Source organism: Plasmodium sp. gorilla clade G2 (assembly GCF_900097015.1).
Source record: "Plasmodium sp. gorilla clade G2 genome assembly, chromosome: 11".
NCBI lineage: Eukaryota > Apicomplexa > Aconoidasida > Haemosporida > Plasmodiidae > Plasmodium > Plasmodium adleri (nom. inval.).
The window spans coordinates 1,307,881-1,332,500 of record NC_041703.1 but is presented as its reverse complement, the minus strand read 5'-3'; the positions used below and the strand labels follow the sequence as shown (position 1 = coordinate 1,332,500).

Sequence of the window (24,620 nt, the reverse complement as noted above, 5' to 3'; positions counted from 1 at the left end):
TAATATATCATTTATAGGTAAAAAAAAAAAAAAAAAAAATGTATTAGGATTTATAAATATATAAAATATTTTATACGAAAAAAAAAAAAAAAAAAAAGAAAATGTAAATTCATTTTAGCTCGTATTTTTTGTGAAGTATGATATTTCTTGTAAAATTAAAAAAAAAAAAAAAAAAAATGATATAAGAAAATAAATTATATTATTCTGTATCAAATTATAAATATTCATTATTGACTGTATATAAAGATTTATTAATGGAAAAGAATTATAAATATAATAAAGAAAAATATATATGATATTTTATCATATTTAGCTTTATTTTTTTTAGTTTTTTTTATAATTATATAATATATTTGTAAAAATAATTTTATACCTGAACATAAATGAAACTTATGTAAAATATGTTATATATATATATATATTATTACATATATTAATTTTTTTTATGTATTTAAATCTTTTTTAAAAAAGTAACAAAGGATTTTAAAAGATTTTTAAAAGCTGTTTAATAAAATATATTGTCCGTTCTGGAACTTGAGACATATATATTTTTATATATATAAATATTTTTTATATAATAAACAATATATTATTATAAATACACAATTATATACATATATGTACATGATTTTATATTTTACCCCTGCTTTTTTTTTTTTTTTTTTTTTTTTTTTTATTAAAAATAAAATATAAATTTGGAATATAATATAAAAGAATTATTTAATTTATTATCAATATGTTTTTTAATTAACATTCCATATATATATTTATATTTTATTTTTTACAAAAATTAAAATACATTTTTCAATAAAAAAAAAATATATATATATATTTATATATGTATATTTTGAATTTTTGAAAATATATTTAACAAAAAATATAAAATATAATATATGGTTATAATATATATAAAAGAATGTAACAGATTCGCCAAAGTTATAAAACTTGTGCCGAATAAAAAACAAATAAAATAATTGTATTATATATATATATATATATATATATTATATATGTATATTTTAAAAAAAACAGAACAGAACAAGCATTTTAAGTACAAGAATATTGATTTTAAAGATACAAGATATATAAAAAAAGAAACAGAAACAGAAACAGAAACAGAAAAATATATAAACTGATTATATGATTACTTTATATTTTTATTTTTTTTCACATATATAATATTCAAATTTGTATTAGAATAAATATACAAAATACATACACACACATAAATATATATATATATATATATATATATTATGTTAAGTTTATAAATATATTGATATGTGTAAATTATGATTTATGCGTAAACGAAGTTTATAGGAAACAACTAAAAAGAACTTACTTGTTATATTCTTGTAATTTCTATGTTTATATTTATAAGCGTTTTGACAGTCGGAAATAATCAAAGTGTAATAAAAAAAATAATAAAAAATATATATATATATATATATATATATATATATACATATATTAGTACAAATATAATAATAAGACAGGGTCATAATTAAAATATAATAAAATTATAATTAAAATGATTAGTAATAAGGATGATGCTTATGAGTGTTTCAATTTAGCTTGCAAGTATATGAAAAATGGGAATTTTAGTCATGCAAAAAATTTATTTTTAAAAGCAAAACGAATGTTTCCAGATATAGATATAACAGAACAATTAAAAACATGTGAAGACGAAATAAATAAAAGTGAACATATAGGAACTGAAAAAACTACATATAATAATAATAATACTACTAGTAGTACATTTAGTAGAGACTCTACAAATAATTTACATGAACGTTTCAGGAAAAAAGATGAATGTTTAGAAAAAATATTAAGAACAAATAATTATTATGAAATCTTAGGTATACCAAAAAATAGTAATGATGAAACTATAAAAGCTGCATATAAAAAATTAGCTAAATTATATCATCCTGATAAAAATAAAGATAAAGGAGCTGAAGAAGCTTTTAAAAAAGTTTCTAAAGCATTTCAACATCTAATAAATAAAGAAAAAAGATATGAATATGATAATAATATAGATGAACATGGTCATCATACTACTTATAGAACAACACATTATTATTATAATGATGATACATTTACACCTGAAGATTTATTTCGTAATATTTTTGGTCTCAATTTTGCAACCTGTAATAATACAAACTTCAGAACACATATAAATTCAAATAGATCATATACTAATAATAATAATACTAATAGTGCTAATAATGCACAACGAAATTATTCTTTTGTTCAAATATTAATATTTTTAATCATGTTTCTTATATTCTTTTTGTCAAGTCATTTTGAGCAGCCCAAGGTAATATTAATAAAAAAAGAAATGAACCCATAGATATTCTACAATTTTTTCATCACACACATATATATATATATATATATATATATATATATATATATATACATATATGTGATTTCCTATATATATATTTTTTTTTTTTTGGAATCATGAATATTATAATATTTGTATTTAAGAAAATAATTATCTTTTTCTAAGTAAAATTACATATTATATATATTAGTGTTTATACAAGGAACTATATTAAAGGTATATATAGAACATGATTATTTAATTTTTTTTTTTTTTTTTTTTTTTTTCCTTAGGCTGTTTATTCTCTTCAGAAAACAAATTATTTTGATACAATAAATTATACCTCATTAAACAATATACGGTTTTATACAAAAAGAACATTTAATTATAATTATCCTCGAAATAGTCATTCACGTTTTCAAGTAATTTTTTTTTACATAAAAGAAAATATATATATATATATATATATATATGTTTTATATATATATAATTTTATTTATTTTTACAGATTGAGTATGAAGTCGAATACAAATACTATGAGCATGAATGCCATATTTTAACAAAGAAAATAAAAAATGATTACTATAGGGAAAAATCTAAATATCGTAAGAATATAACTTTTACTAAAAAAGGAAAAAAATATATATTCCTTATATATATATATTTATATATATGTTTTATTTATTTATTCATTTATTTACTTTTTCAGAACAAAAAATAAATTATAAAGACATCCCTGAAAGTTGTATGAAATTAAAAACATTAGAAGTAAGTTGATATAAAATTTTATATTTAATAGTTGAAAAGTGTATTATATTGATCCAAATTATGAACACAAATATATATAATATTTATAAATAACATATATATATATATATATATATATATATATATATATATATATATATATAATATATATATGTAATTTTTTTTTTTTTTTTTAGGAACAATACAATAACTATATTTTAAAATTAAAAAAGAGATGATTGAAAAATTTTTATTTTACAATGAAAAATTAAATCCTTAAAAATAAAATAAAAAAAGACAACACATAAAATATACACCTATATAATTTTTTTATAGATGTATAATTTCTTTATTGTTTTAAATGTGTTTATGAATATCTTTTAAATGATATATATTTGATCTTATTTAATTATTTATATAATAATACATATCATATATACCTATGTTTTAATTGTTAAGAAAAGGTATATATTTCCAATAGAAAAAACGAAACAAAGAATTATTAATATTATACGTATTAATTCTTATCTATTTATTTAACCTTTTTTATTTATTTATTTAATTATTTATTTATTTATTATTTCTAATAATCATTTCTTATATATTATTTTCCAATTTTTTTTTTTTTTTTTTTTTCTTTTTTTATATTTTTTCGTATATGCATTTGTAATTTCCATATCATGAATTTTTTAAATTCAATAATATTTCTTATAAAAGTATGTTTACAAAATCACTGTATATATATAATATCTTTTGAGTTGCATACTGTTTAAATTATGCAGTATGCTGTTCTTTGATTTTTCTTTCTTTTTTTTTTTTTTTTTTTTTTTTTTTTTTTTTTTTTTTTTTTTTTTCTTTTTTTTTTTTAATTATACTCTTTGTTTATATTATGAAATTTTGTAGAAATTGTTGTATGTATAAAAAAAAATAAATTTTTTATTGAATACTTTATTTTTTCTTTAATTTTTTTATAATCAATATAAAAAAGACATGTATCTTTCTTTTTTTTTTATTTTATTTTATTTTAATTTAATTTTTTTTTTGTTCACTCTCCCAAAGCTCATATAATATTTAATTCTAATTTTTATAGTTATATTAATAAAATTATATAATTCTTTTTATTATTAGTTTTTAAATAAGCTGCACAAAAAAAAATTAAATTTGTAGCAAATTTTAAGTTTTTTATAATGTTTAACTTTCATTATAAAAATAGATACGAAAGATATAAGAATGTATATATATATATATATATTTGTGATATAACAAAATATAATTAATATAAAAATAGTAGATACCATCTTTATGTTGTTTCCTTTTTTTTTTTTTTTTTTTCAATTCATCCTGTTTATCTCAACATATCTTGATTAACACTAACGGATGTATGGGATGAATACCCACTATAGCTATTATTATATAACTCGTCATTTTGTTTTAACTCATTTTCTTCTTTTTTTATTATGTCCTTTAAATATTTATATCCACTTTCTTCTGTATTATTTGAAAAAACGTTGTGTGCTATTTGAATTTTTTCCTTATTCTTATTATTCCTGTCCTTAAATGAAACATAATTTTTTTTAACTATATTATTAGGAATTATATCATTTATTAAAATATTATTTTTTTGTAATGTTTTTCTTTTATTGGTTGTGATAACACTTTTCATATTATTATTATAAAGATTTTTTTCATTTTTGACAGATTTAACAAAATATGTTTTTTCATCTACTTCTGTTATGGATGTTCCTGATGATGTATTACTATCATTTTTCTCAATTTTTATTTTACTCTTTAAATTATTTTTAAAATCACATATTTTTAAATATTTTATTATTTCATTCATACATATAAGTATTGCATTATAAAATGAATCATTTAAATCCTTCAATATAATACTTCTCTCTTTATTCTTTTTTTTCCCTTTTTTAAATAAATGAATACTTTTAACATCATAAAAGAAGTAGCCTTCTTCTAAATCAAAAAAGCTACATTAAAAAAAAAAAAAAAAAAAAAATATACATATATATATATATATCATAATATATTATTATGTAAAAGATTATTCTATTTGTAAGGCACTACGTGAATGTTTTTAGTACACTTGGATTTACACCATTAATGGTTTCTTGATAAGTACGCGAATACACAGTTAAAAATTTATCTACAGAATAAAATATTATTTAAATAATATATATATATATATATATATATATATATGGTCATATGGGAGAAAATATAAACCTATACTTTTCATTTTTTACATACCTAAATTAGTACCGTCTAATACCATATAATTTAATTTTGTCTTTTTGTAACTTTCAAATAAATTCTTTATCAGTATTCCATTACAACCTATTCATAAAAATATATATATATATATATATATATATATATATATATATATATACATATATATAGTATATTTGTTTCATTTGTTAATTTTTTCATAAATTTAATAACATACCTTCTTTTCCTATATCCCATGCTTTTTTATGTGATAAATTTATTAAGGATATTTTAGGAACATTTTTCCCTAAAGGTTTCCATTGAAAATTGTTTAATTCTCTGACGTTACAAAATGTAAATAATATATTATAAACACATATACATATATATATATATATATATATATATATATAACTTAAAAACTTACTTTATTTTATCAGATATACTAGGTACATGTCCGTAACTTTTAAAAGGGAAATTCTCAATACTATCATACGTAAATACATGAAAAAATATGTGTTTTAAAATATTATAACGACAATTTTATTATAGTTATATATATTATACTAGCCATTTATATTTTTTATTTTTATTGTTAATAATTTTTTTTTTTTTTTTTTTTTTTTTTTTTTTTTTTTTTTTTATTAACCTGTTCATATTATTAATATAGCTAGCTGTGTAGGATTTTTTATATTTCCTTTCTTTCTTGCAAATATAATTTTGACTAACATATGAAATAATTGGAGCTGTTTTTTCATCTTCAGAATTTTTATTAAAAATATATGAATTTTCACTTTCATAAGAATATATAGAATGAGAATCACTAGATTGTTGTAAATAATTATTTACATCTTTGTATGATTCCTCACTGCTTTCGCTTTCGTTATCTTGTACTATAAATATTATGGAAATATAAAATGGGAATAAATATAAGAAAAATGTGGTAATATATGTATATGTGTACACATGTGTGATACTTTATATATACATTTCAAAATTTTAAAATTACTCATATCATTGTAGGATAAAAAAACATCATTAATATTTTCTTTTATTAATTTATCCATTTTTTTTTTTTTTTCGGGGTGTATCTTTTAGAAATAAAGAAAAAAAAAAAAAAAATTTAAATCTTAAAACTAAACTTTTTTTACCATAATTGTATTGAATAATTATTATACCAATATTGATAAATTCATATTATTGGTATATATATAAAATATTTTTTTCATACAATTTATCTATATACAACACATTAGAATAATTGCACTATATTTTTAAATATAAAATTATTCATTTTGTTTTATTTTGTTTTTTTAAATTCATTAAAATTATATTATTTTTAAATATTATAATACATAAATAAATAGTTATTCTATAAATGAATAAAAATATATATATTCAAAACTATTATGTATATATAAAAAAAAAAAAAAAAAAAAAAAAAAAAAAAAAGACAATATAAAAAAATATAATGAATTAATTTTTTAATTTTTTCTATTTTTTTTTTTTTTCCTTATTCGTTCAAAAATATTTTATTTTGTTATTTTTGCTCATTTTTTAATGGTGCAAAAAAAAAAAAAAAAAAAAATTATCCAAAAAAAAATATATTATGTAACTTTTTTATATTATGTTCTAAGAATTAATATTTATAAAATTTTAATTTTTAAATAATTATAAAAAAAAATAAATAAAATTATATATTTTAATTAATAAGTATGAATTATAAATACAACACTTCCTCTATATATTTTTTAACGTGGAAGTATATATACAAAAAAAAAAAAAAAAAAGAAAAAAAAGAGGCAATTAATTAAATAAATAAATTAAAACATAAATTAACAGACATAAATATAAATAAATAAATATAAATATATATATTATTTATAACAATTTAGAAAAAAAAATGAACCAAATTAGAATGATATTTTCTTCTTCAAAAAAGAAAAGAAAAAGGAAAATTAAAGAGGAATAATAAATGACTTATATATATATATATTATTTTATTTCATATATATATATATATATTTTTTTTTTTGTGGTATCATTTTATTATGGTTCCATCTCTATAATTGAGTACTTCTACATTATCAAAAACTTGATTTTTAATTATATGATCTATTGTAAAATTTATTTTATCAATAACATGGTTTAATATTTCTTCATTTTCTAAATTACTGTTGGCTAATTCTGATATTTTTGTTATTAGTTTACGATATTTTTTTGATTTTAGTACATCTTTATGTTGTTTACAAATATTTTTAATCCATATATAAAACCTGTTCATAAAATATTTATTTATAAGTAATGCATCTAAAAGAAATTCTAATAATTTAATACAATATTTTTTACCAAGGTTAGCAATGGTTTTTTTAACTAATTTGTAATCTTTTACATTAATTAAATTAATCAAATTGTAATATCTTTTTAAAGAAATATTAAGTTTAATCATAGATGACATTGTTGTGAAATTATATTTGGTTTTATTTCCTGACGTATTATTTAAATCATTTGTAGAATTATTAGATGATTCCATATCTAAATCAGAAAATATAGCATCTACATCTTTTTTACCTTTTGAAATATTATTATTTTGTTTTTCAGTTTCTATTCTTTGTACATTTTGCTTTGCTTCATTCTCTATTTCATATATCTTGATTTTTTTTCCTTCTCTAATATTTTTTGAGGATTCATGATCTGTTGTTATAACTTCTTCTATACTCTCTTTTTCTTTCTTTCTTTTTTTTTTGCTTTTCTTCTCTAAATTTTTATTATCATCATTATATCCACTGTTATCATGATCACTCTTAATATTATCCTTCTTATTAATTTGTTCAATATTCTCATTTTGAACTAGTTCTTTATGAATTATCTCGCAATTTAATTCTTGCATGTCTGATTTATATTCTTTTATTTCATCATTTATATCATCATTTATTTTATCTTTTACTTCATCTTTTACTTTATCATCTATTTTATCATCTACTTTATCATCTATTTTATCATCAACTTTATCTTTTACTTCATCTTTTATTTTATCTATTCCCTCATCTATTTCATCATCTATTTTATCATCTATTCCCTCATCCATTTTATCATCTATTCCCTCATTCATTTTATCATCTATTCCCTCATCCATTTTATCATCTATTCCCTCATCCATTTTATCATCTATTCCCTCATCCATTTTATCATCTACCTTATCATCTATTTCATCATCTATTTTATCATCTATTTTATCATCTATTTCATCTTTTACTTCATCTTTTACTTCATCATCCGTTTCATCATTCATTTCATCTTCCGTCTCATCATCCATATTTTTTTTTAAGTCATAATATTCGCCGTCGCCATCACTAATATAATACATATCATCGCTATTTTCGTCCCTCGAGTGAGAATATCCTGATTTGTTCATGTTTTCATTTTGCATGGATGAAGAAGAATTATATGATCCATCACTGGAATTTTTATATTGTGTTGCGTAATACATATTTATATCTTTTGGAACTGAATCATTCATTTCCATTTCTGACATATTTCCCATGGTATTCTTATTAGCATAAATATTAAAATCATCTTCTGTAATATTTCCTAATTTATTATTTGTATCATTTACATTATCAATATTTTTATGATTTAACTCATCAACATATCCATTACATGATATATTATTATTATTATTTTCTTTGATATATATATCACTATGTTCTTGTAACGAATTTATATTTGATTCATTCTCTTCCACTTGATTTATATGATTCTCTTCTAAATTTAATTTTGATTCAACGCCTATTTCGAAATGTGTCACTTCATCGTCTACTTCTTCTTCATTGATATTTTTGGATGGTAAACACATTTCTTTATTTATATAAGAATTATCTTCAGAAAATTTTATGTTGTTCTCAGAAATAATTTCATCGTTATATATATCACTTACATGTTCATCATATTTATTCATCATATCAATATTTTCCTTATTAGTACATTCTTCTACATATGTTATATTTTCATCTAACTCTTTATTTATATCATCTTTTTGTATGTCACTACTTTTGAAATTATTCAAATAAGTTGTGACATTAGATTCTTCCTCATCTGATTTTAAACAAGTATCAGTATGTAATGATAATTCTACAGAATTCATTTTATTATTATGATTGTCTTCTTTATTATTTTGATTTATTTTCTTATCGTCATTTATGTTATCCTTTGTGTTTTCATTTTTGTTTATACCATTTTCTACTTGTGAATCTGTATCTGTATAAAATGATAAGTTCTCACTTACTTCTTCACTATCGGTCCATGTGATTTCACTATCTATGTAAGAATCACTATCAGAATAACAAGAAAATTTTGATTCTTTTAACATTTGACTTAATTTAGATTGATTACCATTTTCATTGTTATTATCAGAATTTTCATTTTTTTCTTTTATTGCCATCATTTTATGATTTGAATCTTTTGAATCCATACAAACTAATACTTGTCCCTCTACAAGATTTGATAAAAATTGATGATTAATTTGAATAGTGTAAATAGTTGCATATTTTTCTTCTACTAAAACACACTCAAGGAAAAAATGATTTTTAACATATACTTCTTTATTTAATATATATTCTAAATATTTATTATAATTATTTGATAACTTTTTTTTTTTTTGTATAATATTTTTTTGTTTTATTACTCTTTTTGTAAAAATATCGGATGTATTATATATATAAAATGGTTTAAATGGTAGTTGCATATATACAACAAATTCGTTTTTGATATGAGTTAATCCAAATTTAAAATATTTCTCATTTAAGTAATCAATAAAATAAATCAAAACTTTTCCACATTGGTTATATATTAATAGGTATAATTTGATGATATCTTCGTCATCAGTTGTTTCATTTAAGTGATTGTGATCAATTGTGTTTTGATCAATATTACTATTATTATGATGATTGTTATTATTATTATTATCAATATTATGAATATTATCAATATTATCAATTTTATTATTATTATTATGGTTGGTGTTGCTATTACCAGTCGTATCATTTATATAACCAGTTGTTCTGATTTGCTGTTTAAGCTTATTTTCCAATTTGACTTTAAAAAAGAATGCGCCACGAATTTTATCATTATTAAATTCCTTTATAGCTAATTTGTGTAAACATTTTTTTTTATTTTTATATTGGCCCTTTACAAATTTATAAATAATAACTTCTCGATCAGAATAACAACAGACATGTATAACTTCCTTATAGTGCTGATCGATTTTATGGAATAAATTTCTATATGAATGATATGCATATTGATCATTTATATTTTTAATAGGAAGACTCATATTTGTATTTTTGACTTTTAATGTTTTGTTTTCTTTTACATAATTTAATTTTAAAAAATATAATCTCTTACTTGTACATAAATAGAATAAATTTTTATAGGAACAAAAATTAATTTTTAATGGTATATCTTTTAAATTTAACATGACCATACTTTTTCCATTTTGTTTGGCTTGAAATAAAGATATTTTTTTATTTTCAATAAATATTAAATGTTTCTTAAAATATATAAAATCGACTGGTTCACAATCACTTAAATTTATTAAACAACTTTTCTTTTTCTTCTCATTATCATATATATAAAACTGTTCATCATAAAGTAATATCATATTACTATTCTCATTTATATATCCCTTAACATAATTTTCAGATGTTATACAATTATTTATTTCATAATATCTTAATTTATCATTTTTAGTTTTTAATTTATATAAATATAAATTAAAATTCCTTTTCGTACCTTCATTATTCACTTGATTTATTAACAACTCGTTACCTTCTACTTTAAGAACAAGTCCATTGTAATCCATGATTCTTAATCTTAAATTTACATAAAATAAAAAGAAATATATATATATATATATATATATTAATATATTTATTTATTTTATTTCACTTATCAATATATTATATATTCACATCACAATATTTCAAAATATGCAGCTATATAATTTTTATAATTTATTTTATATTTTCTATTAAGTTTATCATTTCATATGTCAACTCTTCTCTTTTATAATATTTTCCAATTCGAAGAAATAAAATGAACAATTTTTCAAAAAAGTTATAAATATATTAATATAAATATATTAATATAAATATATTAATATATATATATATATATATATCTATATGTCGCAAAACGATATAGTTCTTAAATATTTTAAAATATAATAAAACATTTAATTAATTAATTATACATATATATATTATATTTATAAACATATTCTTTTTTTTTTTTTTTTTTTTTTTTTTTTTACAGATATATAATCATAAATAATACAAAATGTTATATATATAAAAGATCAACATATAAAATATAGATTTTTCTTTTCTTTCCTTTTTTTATATAAATTTATAACAAAATATAGATTTATATAAAGTGTTTCTTTTTATGCGTATATAAAAATATATATATTTACATTATCTTTATATACATTATTAATTCATCCATTTGTTATAATTTATGGGATTTAAAAAAATATAATTTATATATATATATATATTTATATATTTTTTTATTATTTAAGAATTATAACAGTATTGTAATATGATATTTAATTTCTACCTTTATAATATTATATATATAAATATATATATATGAATATAATTATAATATAATATATTATATATAATATATTATATATGCAGCAATTGAAGAATAGAATAGGTGAATAAAAAAAAGAAAACATATAAAATTATATTTATTTTATATATTATTATATTTATTGTAAAATGAATTTATATATATAATAATATTATGCCTATAAAGAATAATGATTATAGGGTATATATATTTTTTATTCTATTTCTTGACAATGTTATAATAATATATTATGATTTCCTATTTATTTTATTGAACATATATATAACAGAAAAGAAGAATATACATATATATATAATTTATATTAAATTAAGTAATGATATAAAAAAATTATTTGTTTATATATATAACAAAAACATAACCTTTATATTTTTTTTTATATAATTTCTCTTTGTAACATTTTCAAAATAAAAATAGTTATAAATATATTTTTTTATACTATAATTATATAATATTTGGACCAAATCATTGGTTTATAACAAAAAAAAAAAAAGTTTTTTACTCTATTTATAATTATGAATAAGAACTAATAATTATGTCACTTAAATTTTTATTTTAAAAATATTTTACATGTTATATAATTATAATCTATTGTATAAGTTTCTTTAATAATCTTAAGCGGCTTCATAAATTTTATATTTTATTTTATTATATTATATTTATGTTTTGTTTTTATATTACATTTTTAGTAAATTGAAATAAAGAGAAATTATTTTTTATAAATTTGTAAATTTTTAATTATTTTTTTGTTTTTACAAAAAAATATCCATAATTTGAAATAATGAACCTATAAATAAAATGTGTTTCTCATTCTTTCTTTATTTATTTTATATAATACTCCCCTTCGTTTTAAAAATAAAATACTGCAAACACATTTTGAAGAAACATATATTTTGTAAGCTTTGTAAGAATAATATTCTTTTATTTATGTCCATAGAAAATATGACAATTGTATTATATATATATATATGTATAAATTTTAGGTGAATCTCATATTTAAATAAATCAAATAAGATAATAAAGAAAAGGGAAAAAAAAAAAAAAAAAAAAAAAACGAAGTACGAAATGTTAACCTTGTATGGTTAATAACATATGGTTCATTTTATAATTCATAATATATACCATCTAATTTTTTTCTTCATGTTTTTATAATTGTATTAAATGCGATTATATAACTACAAATATATATAAATAGATAAATAAATATATATATATTATATATTTAATCATATGAATAAATTTGTTACTGTTGAAAGATACATTTTTAACCTAATTTATATATGTATTTCCATTAATATAAAAAATAGAATTAACAAAATATATACATATATATATATATATATTGATATACTGCAATAATGTGAAAAACGTGTAAAATGACAAACATTAATGATAAAGGAATTAATAATATTTGTGTGCATAAATATGATAGATTGTCTTAAAAAAAATTATAAATATATATGAACAGTTAATTAAAAAAAAAAAAAAGATATAAATGTTCCTGAACAATTCATATATAAAATATATGAATATATATTTTTATTATATACTAGAAATATATGAATTAAACTCATAAAATTGAAATGAATAAATAATGAACCAATTAAAGAATTACATAAGGATATATTAAATAAAATATATAGAATTGCTATATACACAAACATATATATATTGTTTTTAACCGTTCATATTCTTTTTTTATATGTATTAAAAAAAAAAAAAATGAAAACACCTTTATATATATATATACATATATATAAAGTATTATACACCATATTATGTAAACACAACCATATTTACCATTTAACGAGTATTATTCCAATACGTATAATAAATATATACTCTTTTAAAAAAAAAAAAAAAAATAAACACATTAAATTATAAAGATAAAACATTAAAAATCATTAGGAGAATATATTTCAAACAACTAACACATATGAAAATGTTTTATTCACCTAAAAATATACATAAAACACCCTATAACCTAAGAAACAAAAATTCTTCTAAAAATTATAAAAACATATGGTACTATTCATATTTATATACATAACATATTTTATTCTGCTTTGTAAAACATAAAAAAAAAAAAAAAAATTATTTTTTGTATAATCACACACACTATTATTGAATAGAAAAATTAGATAAAAAAAAAAAAAAAAAATTCCTCCAACATTTTATGTTACAAAATATATTTAATATAAAAATATAGTTTATTTTAAATTTCTTTATAATATTTATTAATATATATAAAATATAATATAAATTTTTATTCTTCATAAATAATTGCGTTTTTCATTTTAAAACAATATAATATATTCAATATATATTATATATATATAATATATATTAATATATAAAAATATTTTTTTATTATTTAATAGCTTTATAAATAATTATACATATATATATTATATATATATAATATATCAATATAAAATGAAAGGAAAAAAAAAAAAAAAAAAAAAAAAATTAATTATTGACAACTATTTTTTTTTTTCTTTTTTTTTTTTTTTTTTTTTTTGAAACGTAAATTTTTTTTTTTTTTTCCTTTTTTTTTTTTTCTTTTTTTTTTTTTTTTTTTTTTTTTTTTTTTTTTTTGTACTACAAATAGGAAAGATTTTGCATGTGATATAAGTAATTTTAACTTAACATTTTTTTTCATTATAATATATAAATGTTTTTATATTTAATATATTTAGTTTTATGGTATTAATATATAAATACATATATAATATATATATATATAAATTGATATATTTTATTTTTCCTTATATTAAAACGAAGAAAATTTTATTATATATATAATATATTAATTAAAAAAATATAATATAATTATTTATTTTATATACATATTTATTTTATATATATATATAATATTTTTATAATACCATCACGCATATTTTTTAATATATATAAAATATATATATATATATATATATATATATGTATACACATAAAAATATATTATATATATATTATATATATATTTTTTTATATTAATGTCATGCACTCTTCCCCCAAATAAAAAAATAAAAAAATAAGTTTTTAATATTAAAAGATTTCTAAGAACGCCTGACTTAAAAAAAAAAAAAAAAAAAATTAAAATTATATATATATTATTTATATATATATTATATATAATATAATAACGTATAATAATAAACTATTCGAAATAAATATAAAAAAACAAAAACAAAAATATAAACAGAAAAATAACATATTTATATGTAATATATTTATATATATAATTTATATGTATTTTTGTATATTATTTATATGCATATTATTATTATATATAAATATATAATATTTCAATATATGTTATATTTTATATACAGAATATAGCATATACAATCTTAAATATATGAAATAATATGTAATATTATTATAATATTATATTCTTATATATAATAATAATAATATTATATTGAAGTTTAAAAAGTATTATTATAGGAGGAAAAAGTAAAAAATAAAGTAATACTTTAAAACGGAAGAATATACATATATGAAAGTATGTTATAGTAAAATACAAAAAAGAAACCAATTTGAATTTTCTTATTTGGTAAGTAATTTGTAATAAATAATAAAATACATACGAGTCATACTAATGTTTACATATTTATAATACATACATACATAATACATATATATATATATATATATATATATATATATAATATATATGGTATGCTGAATATATATTTGTATGAGAGTATGCATATAATATATAAATTGTATATGATAAACGAACTTTCGATATCATATAAATGCTTATATGTATATATATATTTATGTTTATATCTGGTATATATAAATATATGTACATATGTTATATATAATATATATATATAAGCAGTACTATATAATAATATGTATTAAAATCTGCATATGTAGTAATATTTTTTTAAATATTTTATTATAACTATCAAATTTGGTTTGTGAATTCTTTTCTATGTTGAAAGCTCTTATATGTTTTATGTGACCTCTATAAATTCATGTTATTTTTTTATATATACAAGTATTCATATTTGTTTATATGAATATATATATATATAGTTGAAATGTATTAAGCATTTTATATTTTTACCCCTTCTATTTGTACTTAAAATATAAGAATTTATGTAATATATATTTATTTTTATGTATTATAAAAATACATATTATTAAATATTCGTTATATAAATAAAAAGACCATATATAAAATGATATATTTATATATTTATATGCACACATTATATGTACTTATATATTTTAAAAATGATATTTAGTTATATTTGCTCATACTTTATATATTATATGTATGCATTTATATATTTTTTTTTGTGTACAATTGACGTGAAGTTATGATATGTACTTATAAAAATTTGTGCTCACATATATTATTAATATATAATAAATATATATATATATTATATTTTTTAATGAGTATTCAAAATTTTGAATATTTTAAAATCATATTATATTTTTGATATTATAGGAAATTATTATATATGTGCAAAAGGCTTTTATGAATTGAGTAGTGTATATGTATATAATATTTTTATTTTTATTTTTTTTTTTACGAAAAGACATTTTTATAATTTAAGTTTTATGACGTTGATAAAAAAAATAAGCATTTATTATAATAAAAGTTATATATTATATATATATATTTATTGCTAAAGGATATACATATTTCTTGCATTATGTTGATTAATATATGAACAATGTTTAAAAAAATAAAAATATGCACATATGTATATATATATATATATATATATAAACATATATTATTGTTATTTTATTATATAATATAAAATTTATAATTATGACTAACTATAATATATATTAATACAATATTGTTTATATGTGAATAAAACGAACTATATAGAATTTACGTAAAAAAAGTGGAAGCTCAAAATATTGTACCTATATATATGTATTAATACTATTTTGCTGTATATAAAATTGTATGTCATATATATTATATATATCTATGCATTTTTATATAATTCTTGTGTTATTAATCTATGTTATATATATATAAATATATATAAATATATATATTTATATATATTTTTTTTTTTCTTTAATGTAGTTATAATTCAAAATTAAAAAAATGGAAATTAGAGTGGCAAATAAATATGCTTTAGGCAAAAAATTAGGGAGTGGTTCCTTTGGTGATATATATGTTGGTAAGTAATAAAAGAAAGTCAATAAGGATTTTTCGTTTTAAACATATATATATATATATATATATATAATATTTTGAAGAATATAAATTTTGTAATATACATTTAATTTTTATTTACTTTTACATTTTATATAGCCAAGGATATTGTAACGATGGAAGAATTTGCTGTTAAATTAGTAAGTTTAAAAAAAAAAAATATATATATATATATTTATATATATGACATAGAAAGATATATATATATATATATATATATATATATATATATATGTATCTATTTTTTTGAATGTTTTATTACATATATGTCTTATTTTTTTTTTTTTATTATTTATAGGAATCAACAAGATCAAAACATCCCCAACTATTGTATGAGTCAAAATTATATAAAATATTAGGAGGAGGAAGTATGTTTTAAATAAAAAAAAAAAAAAAAAAATTAGAAAAATAAATTAAAATTTGAATTTTTAATGGATATGTATATTATAAAAAAAATATATTCATTTATATAATAAAATATTATATCATATTATATTATATTTTAATTTTTTAATTTTTTATAGTTGGTGTACCAAAAGTATATTGGTATGGTATAGAAGGGGATTTTACTATCATGGTTCTTGATTTATTAGGCCCATCACTTGAAGACTTATTTACCTTATGTAATAGAAAATTTTCTTTAAAGACTGTCCTTATGACAGCAGATCAAATGGTAAGCATAAAAATAAATAAATATATATATATATATATATATATATATATATATATTTTATAAGTAGTTTTTTTTAAAAATTATATTTATTTAATTATTTTTAATTTTTACAGTTAAATAGAATTGAATATGTCCATTCAAAAAATTTTATACATAGAGATATTAAACCAGATAATTTCTTAATAGGTAATTTGAGGAAATATATATTAATATATATATATATATATATATATGTATATATGTGAATATTTATAAAATATATATAAATTTATATTATAATAAATCTGTTTTATATTAAATATTATAATTTATTATATATGTGTATATATTTTGTTTTTTTTTGTATAGGACGAGGAAAAAAAGTTACCTTAATTCATATTATTGATTTTGGATTAGCAAAAAAATATAGAGATTCAAGATCACATACTCATATTCCATATAAAGAAGGAAAAAATTTAACAGGAACAGCAAGATATGCAAGTATAAATACACACTTAGGAATTGAACAATCTCGTAGGGATGATATTGAAGCCCTTGGATATGTTCTCATGTATTTTCTAAGAGGAAGTTTACCATGGCAAGGTCTAAAAGCTATATCTAAGAAGGATAAATATGATAAAATTATGGAAAAAAAAATATCAACATCAGTAGAAGTTTTGTGTAGAAATGCAAGCTGTAAGAAAAAATAAATATATATATATGTTTGTTTTTATTTATCCATTTTTGTTTAATTTTAATGTTGACCAGAAACAATATAAATCATTTATATATATATTTTTTTTTTTTTTTTTTTTTTTTTTTTTTGCAGTCGAATTTGTAACATATTTAAATTATTGTCGATCATTAAGATTTGAAGATAGACCCGATTATACATATTTGAGAAGACTTTTAAAGGACTTGTTTATAAGGTAAGGACAGAGGGAAATTTATAAAAAAATTGAAGACATATTCATTATATAAGCATATATGCATATAAACATATATATATATATATATATATATATATATATGTATGTATATATTTTTTTTTTTTTTTTTTTTTTTGTAGAGAGGGATTTACTTATGACTTTTTATTTGACTGGACATGTGTATATGCATCCGAAAAGGATAAGAAGAAAATGTTAGAAAATAAAAACCGTTTTGATCAAACAGCTGATCAAGAAGGAAGAGTGAAGCAAAATTAATAAAAAAAAAAAATAAATATATATATATCATATTAATATATATACTTTAATATATAGTTTTATGTTATATATATATATACTTCGAGATAATATATTTTATGATATATACCTTAAGATATATATTTTATGATATATAAGTTAAGATATATTTTATAAGTTTGAACATATATTTTAAGATATAACTTAAACATATATATTTTAAAATATATTTTAGGAAAATTAAATATTTTATTATATATATAGAAATATATATATATTTATTATATATATCTATGTATTTCTTTTTTTTTTTTTTTTTTTTTTTTTTTTTTTTTCAATTGAATATAATTTAAAAAAAATAAAAAAGAAAAAGAAAAAAAAAAAAAAAAAACACATGGTTATTTTTCTAAAATTGTGTAATGTGTAAATATTTAAAAAAACAAAAAAAAAAAAAAAAAGAAAAAAACTATTTTTTTTTTATTTTTTTTCTATATATAGATATGTATTTTTTTTTTTATATATATATTTTTCCATATATACCTATATATTGTTCACAAAAACCACATTAATAAAATTTTATCATTTAAATTTGTAAAAAATATAACAATATAATAGACTTTCTATATATATAATACTTTGATAGCTAGCTCTATTTGATATTAATATATCTATATAAAAATAAAAAAGGAGAAATAGAAAGAAAGCATTGCTATTATATTATATATATATATATATATATATAAATACATATTGATAATCTTATAAATATTTATTATCATTCATATAGTTGTTGATGAGTACATGAATATATTTGTTTCATTTTATTTTTTTTTTTTTCTCAATTGTTCTTTTTTATGTTGCTTAATAAAAAAGTATATTTATATTTGATTTTAAGAAACACAAAATAAAAAAATCCCAAAAAATTGAAAAAATTTAAAAATGAAATAAAATATTAATATAAAATATGATTCATATAATCATTTCAATGTTATATTGTTGGTATCACAAAAAAAAAAGTATTCTTCATATAATAATCAATATATACATTATATTATATATATATATATATATATATATATATATATTTAAATTATGTTATATAGGAAAAATATTAATGTATTTTATAAAAAGAATATAAGGTAATAAATAAATAATATATATATAATATATATTTTCTATTGAAATATAATATATTAATATATATATTATATTCTTTTCATCATTAATATTTTCATTATATATAAATATTATTTTATAATATATATATTAATATTATATTATATATATATATATATATAATATATTTATATATTATTATAATAACTCTCTGCTAATTTCATTTTAATATTACATATGTAAAAACAATGAGCACTTATATATAAATATTATGTTTATTTATTAATATATGAAAAGGAAAAAAAAAAAAAAAAAACATTAAAAATTAAGCCGAAAAATATTATATTAATTATATTTATTATATATATATGTATATATTCAATATTGATATACAATATATGTTTGTTAATATGCGATTGAGTAATATTTAATAAAATAGAAAATAAAAATATTTTAATAATATAACAATTATTTTATACAACAAATATAATATATATTATATATATATACGTAATTATTTATAAATATGTATATTCCTTTTTTTTTATTTAATTATATATATCAATTATTTTTTAATATTATACAGTGAATAACAGATATTTTATTATGTTAAAATATTATATATTTATTATTTATATATATCCTTGTAAAATTGTTGAATAATTTTAAACCTTTTTTCCATATTCATATATAAATATATTATATATATAATATAATATATATATTATTTGTCAACTTTATTATTCTTTTTTTTTTATGATATTTTAAATTATTCTATACAATAAAATAAAGAAATAGAAATTCTAACAAAAAAAAAAATAAGAAAATAATATTTATAAATAATATATGTATGATATATATATTTTTTCATATTAAAATTTTGTACTTTATATAATAAAATATAAAGAAATAAAAAGTGGAATTTATATGTTTATGTAATATTGTTAATATTTTTATAGTTGTTTATATATATATATTTATTTATTTATATTTACATTATCCATTTTTCACATTTCATTTCATATAATACCATTTGATTATCCTTTGTTTTATTTTATTTTATATAATATTTTGTCACACGTTGAAGTAATAAAAAAATGGAAGAAGAAAGAGGAGATACATTTAATGATTTAACTGAAGATGATATAAAATCTTATATGGAACATAAAGAATATGATAATGTTATACAACTAACAAAAAATATATATGATAATGATATGATTAATAACGATGTTTTTTTGAAAGCTAGATATTCTTGTTTAATAGAGAAAAATGAATATGAAAAAATAATATATGAAATTATGCATTGCCTGATAAAATTAGATACGAAAAAAAAGGGAAAAAAAGGAAATAGTAATTTTAAGAAGATATTTCAAGAGAATTATAAACAGATTCAGAATAAGAATGTATTATTTGAATTATTTTATTCTATGTATAAATTACGAAAATTTAAGAAATTATATGGTTGTTTAAAATATTTTATAGAGAATGAAAAAAAGTATCAAGATTTTATAGATATGTTATATGCTCAAGTAAATATAATATTACATAAGTATAATAATAGTATACATTATTTTGAAGTGTTATTAAATAATAAATCAAGACAAACAACAGCTCATGTAAATTTAAATAGTAGTTATTTTTCCCAGTTTATGAAATTTATGTATGCATATAATTTTTTAAGGAGGTCTAAAAAAGAAAAAGCAAATAAAAATAATAATGATAAATTAGATAGTATAGATGATTATCAAAATGATGATGAAAATTCAATTGAAAGTTTTTATATTGATGGAGAGCTTTTGGATACTAATGATATAGAAGAATTAAAAAATCAAATAATAAAATCAACAAAAAATTTTAATTATGAGCAGAATCAAAATTTCGAAGAGATTTTTAATTATACCACATTTTTTATAATGGAAAAAAATTATTCTGAGGCTATGAAATTTATAGATGTTTTGGAAGACATGTGTTTAAATATAGAATCAGATAATGATATAAATAACAATGAAGATGATAGTATTAATGAGGACACACAGGATATAAACAATAATAATAATATTAATATTAATAATAATATTAATAATAATAATATTAATATTAATAATATTAATAACAATAATGATAATTTCGATTTGAACATAAGTTTTTGTAGGAAGGAAATATTTGTACAGTTACAAAAAGCTTATATATATTCTAAAATGAAAAAAATGAATGAATCTATTAGAATATATGAACGAATATTAAATCAATATGATAATGTAAAAAATAACAAGATTGTTACTTTAATTGCATATAATAATTATATAGCTTTAATGCATAATGATAATCAGTACAAATTAGATATTAAACAAAATAAAAATGCTCAAGAGGAATATGCTTTAACATTTAATATAAGTGCAGAAAAATTAAATCAAATAAAAAATTTCCTCTTTACAAATAATGCAATGGATATACAAGTTCAAACAAACAACAACAACAATAACAATAATAACAATAATAATAATAATAATAATAATAATAATAATAATAATAGTAATAATAATAGTAATAGTAATAATAATTGTAGTAGTAATAATAATTATTATATGAATATAACTACACAGTCTAATAGCATATTTAATCATATGAATCAATTTATGTTTAGTACAATTTCTTTTAATGAATGCATTTCACATTTAGCAAGTGAACAAAAAGACGAATTTAAAATGAAATTGAAATATTTTTCAACACGTTTTAGTAACTCTGTCTTATTAGATAAACTTATTATTTTACAATTGAAAAATAAAAATTATATGAAATGTAAATCTTATATATATAATAGAATTAATTTAATGAATTCATTTGAAAACCAAATTAAATTTATTAATGCATATATTTATCTTTGTTATGAAAAAAAAAACTTTAAAGAAATTGTAAAAATATATTTAATGTATGAACATCTATTTCAAACGAATATAAAACATTATAGTTCTTTTTTTACTAACTTGTTTTATATATATATATGTTGTACTGATTATAATAAAGAACAAGAACAGAGTCATCCCAATCTTTTAGGTGGAGAAAAAACTAATAAACAAAAAGAAGAAATATGTCATAATAATAATATATCTAATTTTACAAATAATTTATATTTAGTATTAGATTTATTTTATAAATATAAAGAAAACATACAAGAAAATACACAACTAATAAATTATGATACCTTATATTTAGTATGTAAATATCTATTATATCATAATAAAGAACAACTTGTTCAAGAACTTTTTGACTATTTATGTGAACATGAAAATAATAATTTACAATTTATAGCATGCTATACATATTTATATACATATATGAATGTATCTAATGCATATACATACGAAAATAAATTAAAGAAACTTGTATTAACAGAAACATATCTTATTGATGTTGAAGAATTAGAAAATACAAACCTTCCATTCGATAAATTAAATATAAATAATAATGCATCTAATATTAATGATATCCATGTAGAAAAGAAAAAAAATAAAAAAAAACGTAAGAGAAGTTGTAAGAAAAAAAAATTAACAGACGCAAACAGTGCCAATATTAATCCTGATCGATGGTTACCTAAACATGAAAAACCAGGATTTAAAAAATTAAAAAAAAAAAAAAAAAAAAATGAAACTCCTAAACCAAAGGTAGTAGTAGAAGTTGAAGAAACAAAAACAACACTCAAACAAAATAAATTACAAAATTTGAAAAAGAGAAGAAAAAAGTAAATTATATAATATATGGACAAGGAGAGAAATATATATATAAAAATAATCATAGGAATGATGCATATTTTATGAAACCATAATTTTTTTATTCATAATATATATATATAATAAGTTTAACTATTATTTTGCACTTGATAAATTATAAATTTTTTTTTTTTCTTTTTTATCCACATATATATATTTTTTAATAAAATGTTTAATTTTTATGATATACATATATATATATATATATATATATATATATATATATATTTATTTATTTATATTTATGTTTATATTTTCTTATTATTAAATGACTTTAAAACAGTTGTATAAAACAATATTTAAATTTGAATATCTACTTGATAAAATAAAATACACTTTTATAGTTTTTTTAAATGGAATTTATAAAAAATATTTCATATAAATATGCAATAAAGAGGAAAAAAAGGAAAAATAGGTAAATAGATACATATAAATATATATATATATATATATATATATATACAAATGTGAAAAAAATTTACAAATTATTCAATTGTAGGAATATTTCAAAAATATTGAATATTACACATATATACATATTATACATATATTTAGATATTTTTTTAAAATAATAAAAACTTAATAGCATTTTAATTTTATGAGGATAAATTTTTTTTTTTTTTTTTTTTAAAATTTTTTCCTCAAAAAAAAAATTATATATACTTAAACATTGGTATATAAATATTTATATATTTATATATATATATATATATATATATATATTTTTCTTTTTTTTTAT

The 24,620-nt window shown here is 16.4% G+C and overlaps 5 protein-coding genes across 5 annotated transcripts; 3 read left to right on the top strand and 2 right to left on the bottom strand.

Annotated features, from left to right (window-relative positions):
- Positions 1–1,531: 1,531 nt before the first annotated feature.
- On the top strand, positions 1,532–3,312 carry PADL01_1135000 (DnaJ protein, putative; the record flags this gene model as incomplete). Its single annotated transcript, XM_028682826.1, has 5 exons — positions 1,532–2,317; positions 2,620–2,748; positions 2,835–2,931; positions 3,036–3,094; positions 3,271–3,312. 5 exons carry the CDS (start codon positions 1,532–1,534, stop codon positions 3,310–3,312), a joined length of 1,113 nt encoding a protein of 370 aa, XP_028539065.1.
- Positions 3,313–4,418: 1,106 nt separating this feature from the next.
- On the bottom strand, positions 4,419–6,363 carry PADL01_1134900 (conserved Plasmodium protein, unknown function; the record flags this gene model as incomplete). The annotated part of the gene is made up of 7 exons (XM_028682824.1): positions 4,419–5,055; positions 5,153–5,231; positions 5,336–5,422; positions 5,535–5,635; positions 5,724–5,783; positions 5,946–6,189; positions 6,306–6,363. 7 exons carry the CDS (start codon positions 6,361–6,363, stop codon positions 4,419–4,421), a joined length of 1,266 nt encoding a protein of 421 aa, XP_028539064.1.
- Positions 6,364–7,337: 974 nt separating this feature from the next.
- PADL01_1134800 (conserved Plasmodium protein, unknown function) lies at positions 7,338–11,156 on the bottom strand (the record flags this gene model as incomplete). Its single annotated transcript, XM_028682823.1, has 1 exon — positions 7,338–11,156. One exon carries the CDS (start codon positions 11,154–11,156, stop codon positions 7,338–7,340), a length of 3,819 nt encoding a protein of 1,272 aa, XP_028539063.1.
- A 5,892-nt stretch (positions 11,157–17,048) lies between these two features.
- On the top strand, positions 17,049–19,016 carry PADL01_1134700 (casein kinase 1; the record flags this gene model as incomplete). The annotated part of the gene is made up of 8 exons (XM_028682822.1): positions 17,049–17,124; positions 17,259–17,299; positions 17,458–17,527; positions 17,684–17,832; positions 17,946–18,018; positions 18,181–18,507; positions 18,641–18,740; positions 18,881–19,016. 8 exons carry the CDS (start codon positions 17,049–17,051, stop codon positions 19,014–19,016), a joined length of 972 nt encoding a protein of 323 aa, XP_028539062.1.
- A 2,192-nt stretch (positions 19,017–21,208) lies between these two features.
- Positions 21,209–23,857, top strand: PADL01_1134600 (signal recognition particle subunit SRP72, putative; the record flags this gene model as incomplete). The annotated part of the gene is made up of 1 exon (XM_028682821.1): positions 21,209–23,857. The coding sequence occupies one exon, from the start codon at positions 21,209–21,211 to the stop codon at positions 23,855–23,857; it is 2,649 nt and encodes an 882-aa protein (XP_028539061.1).
- Positions 23,858–24,620: the final 763 nt, after the last annotated feature.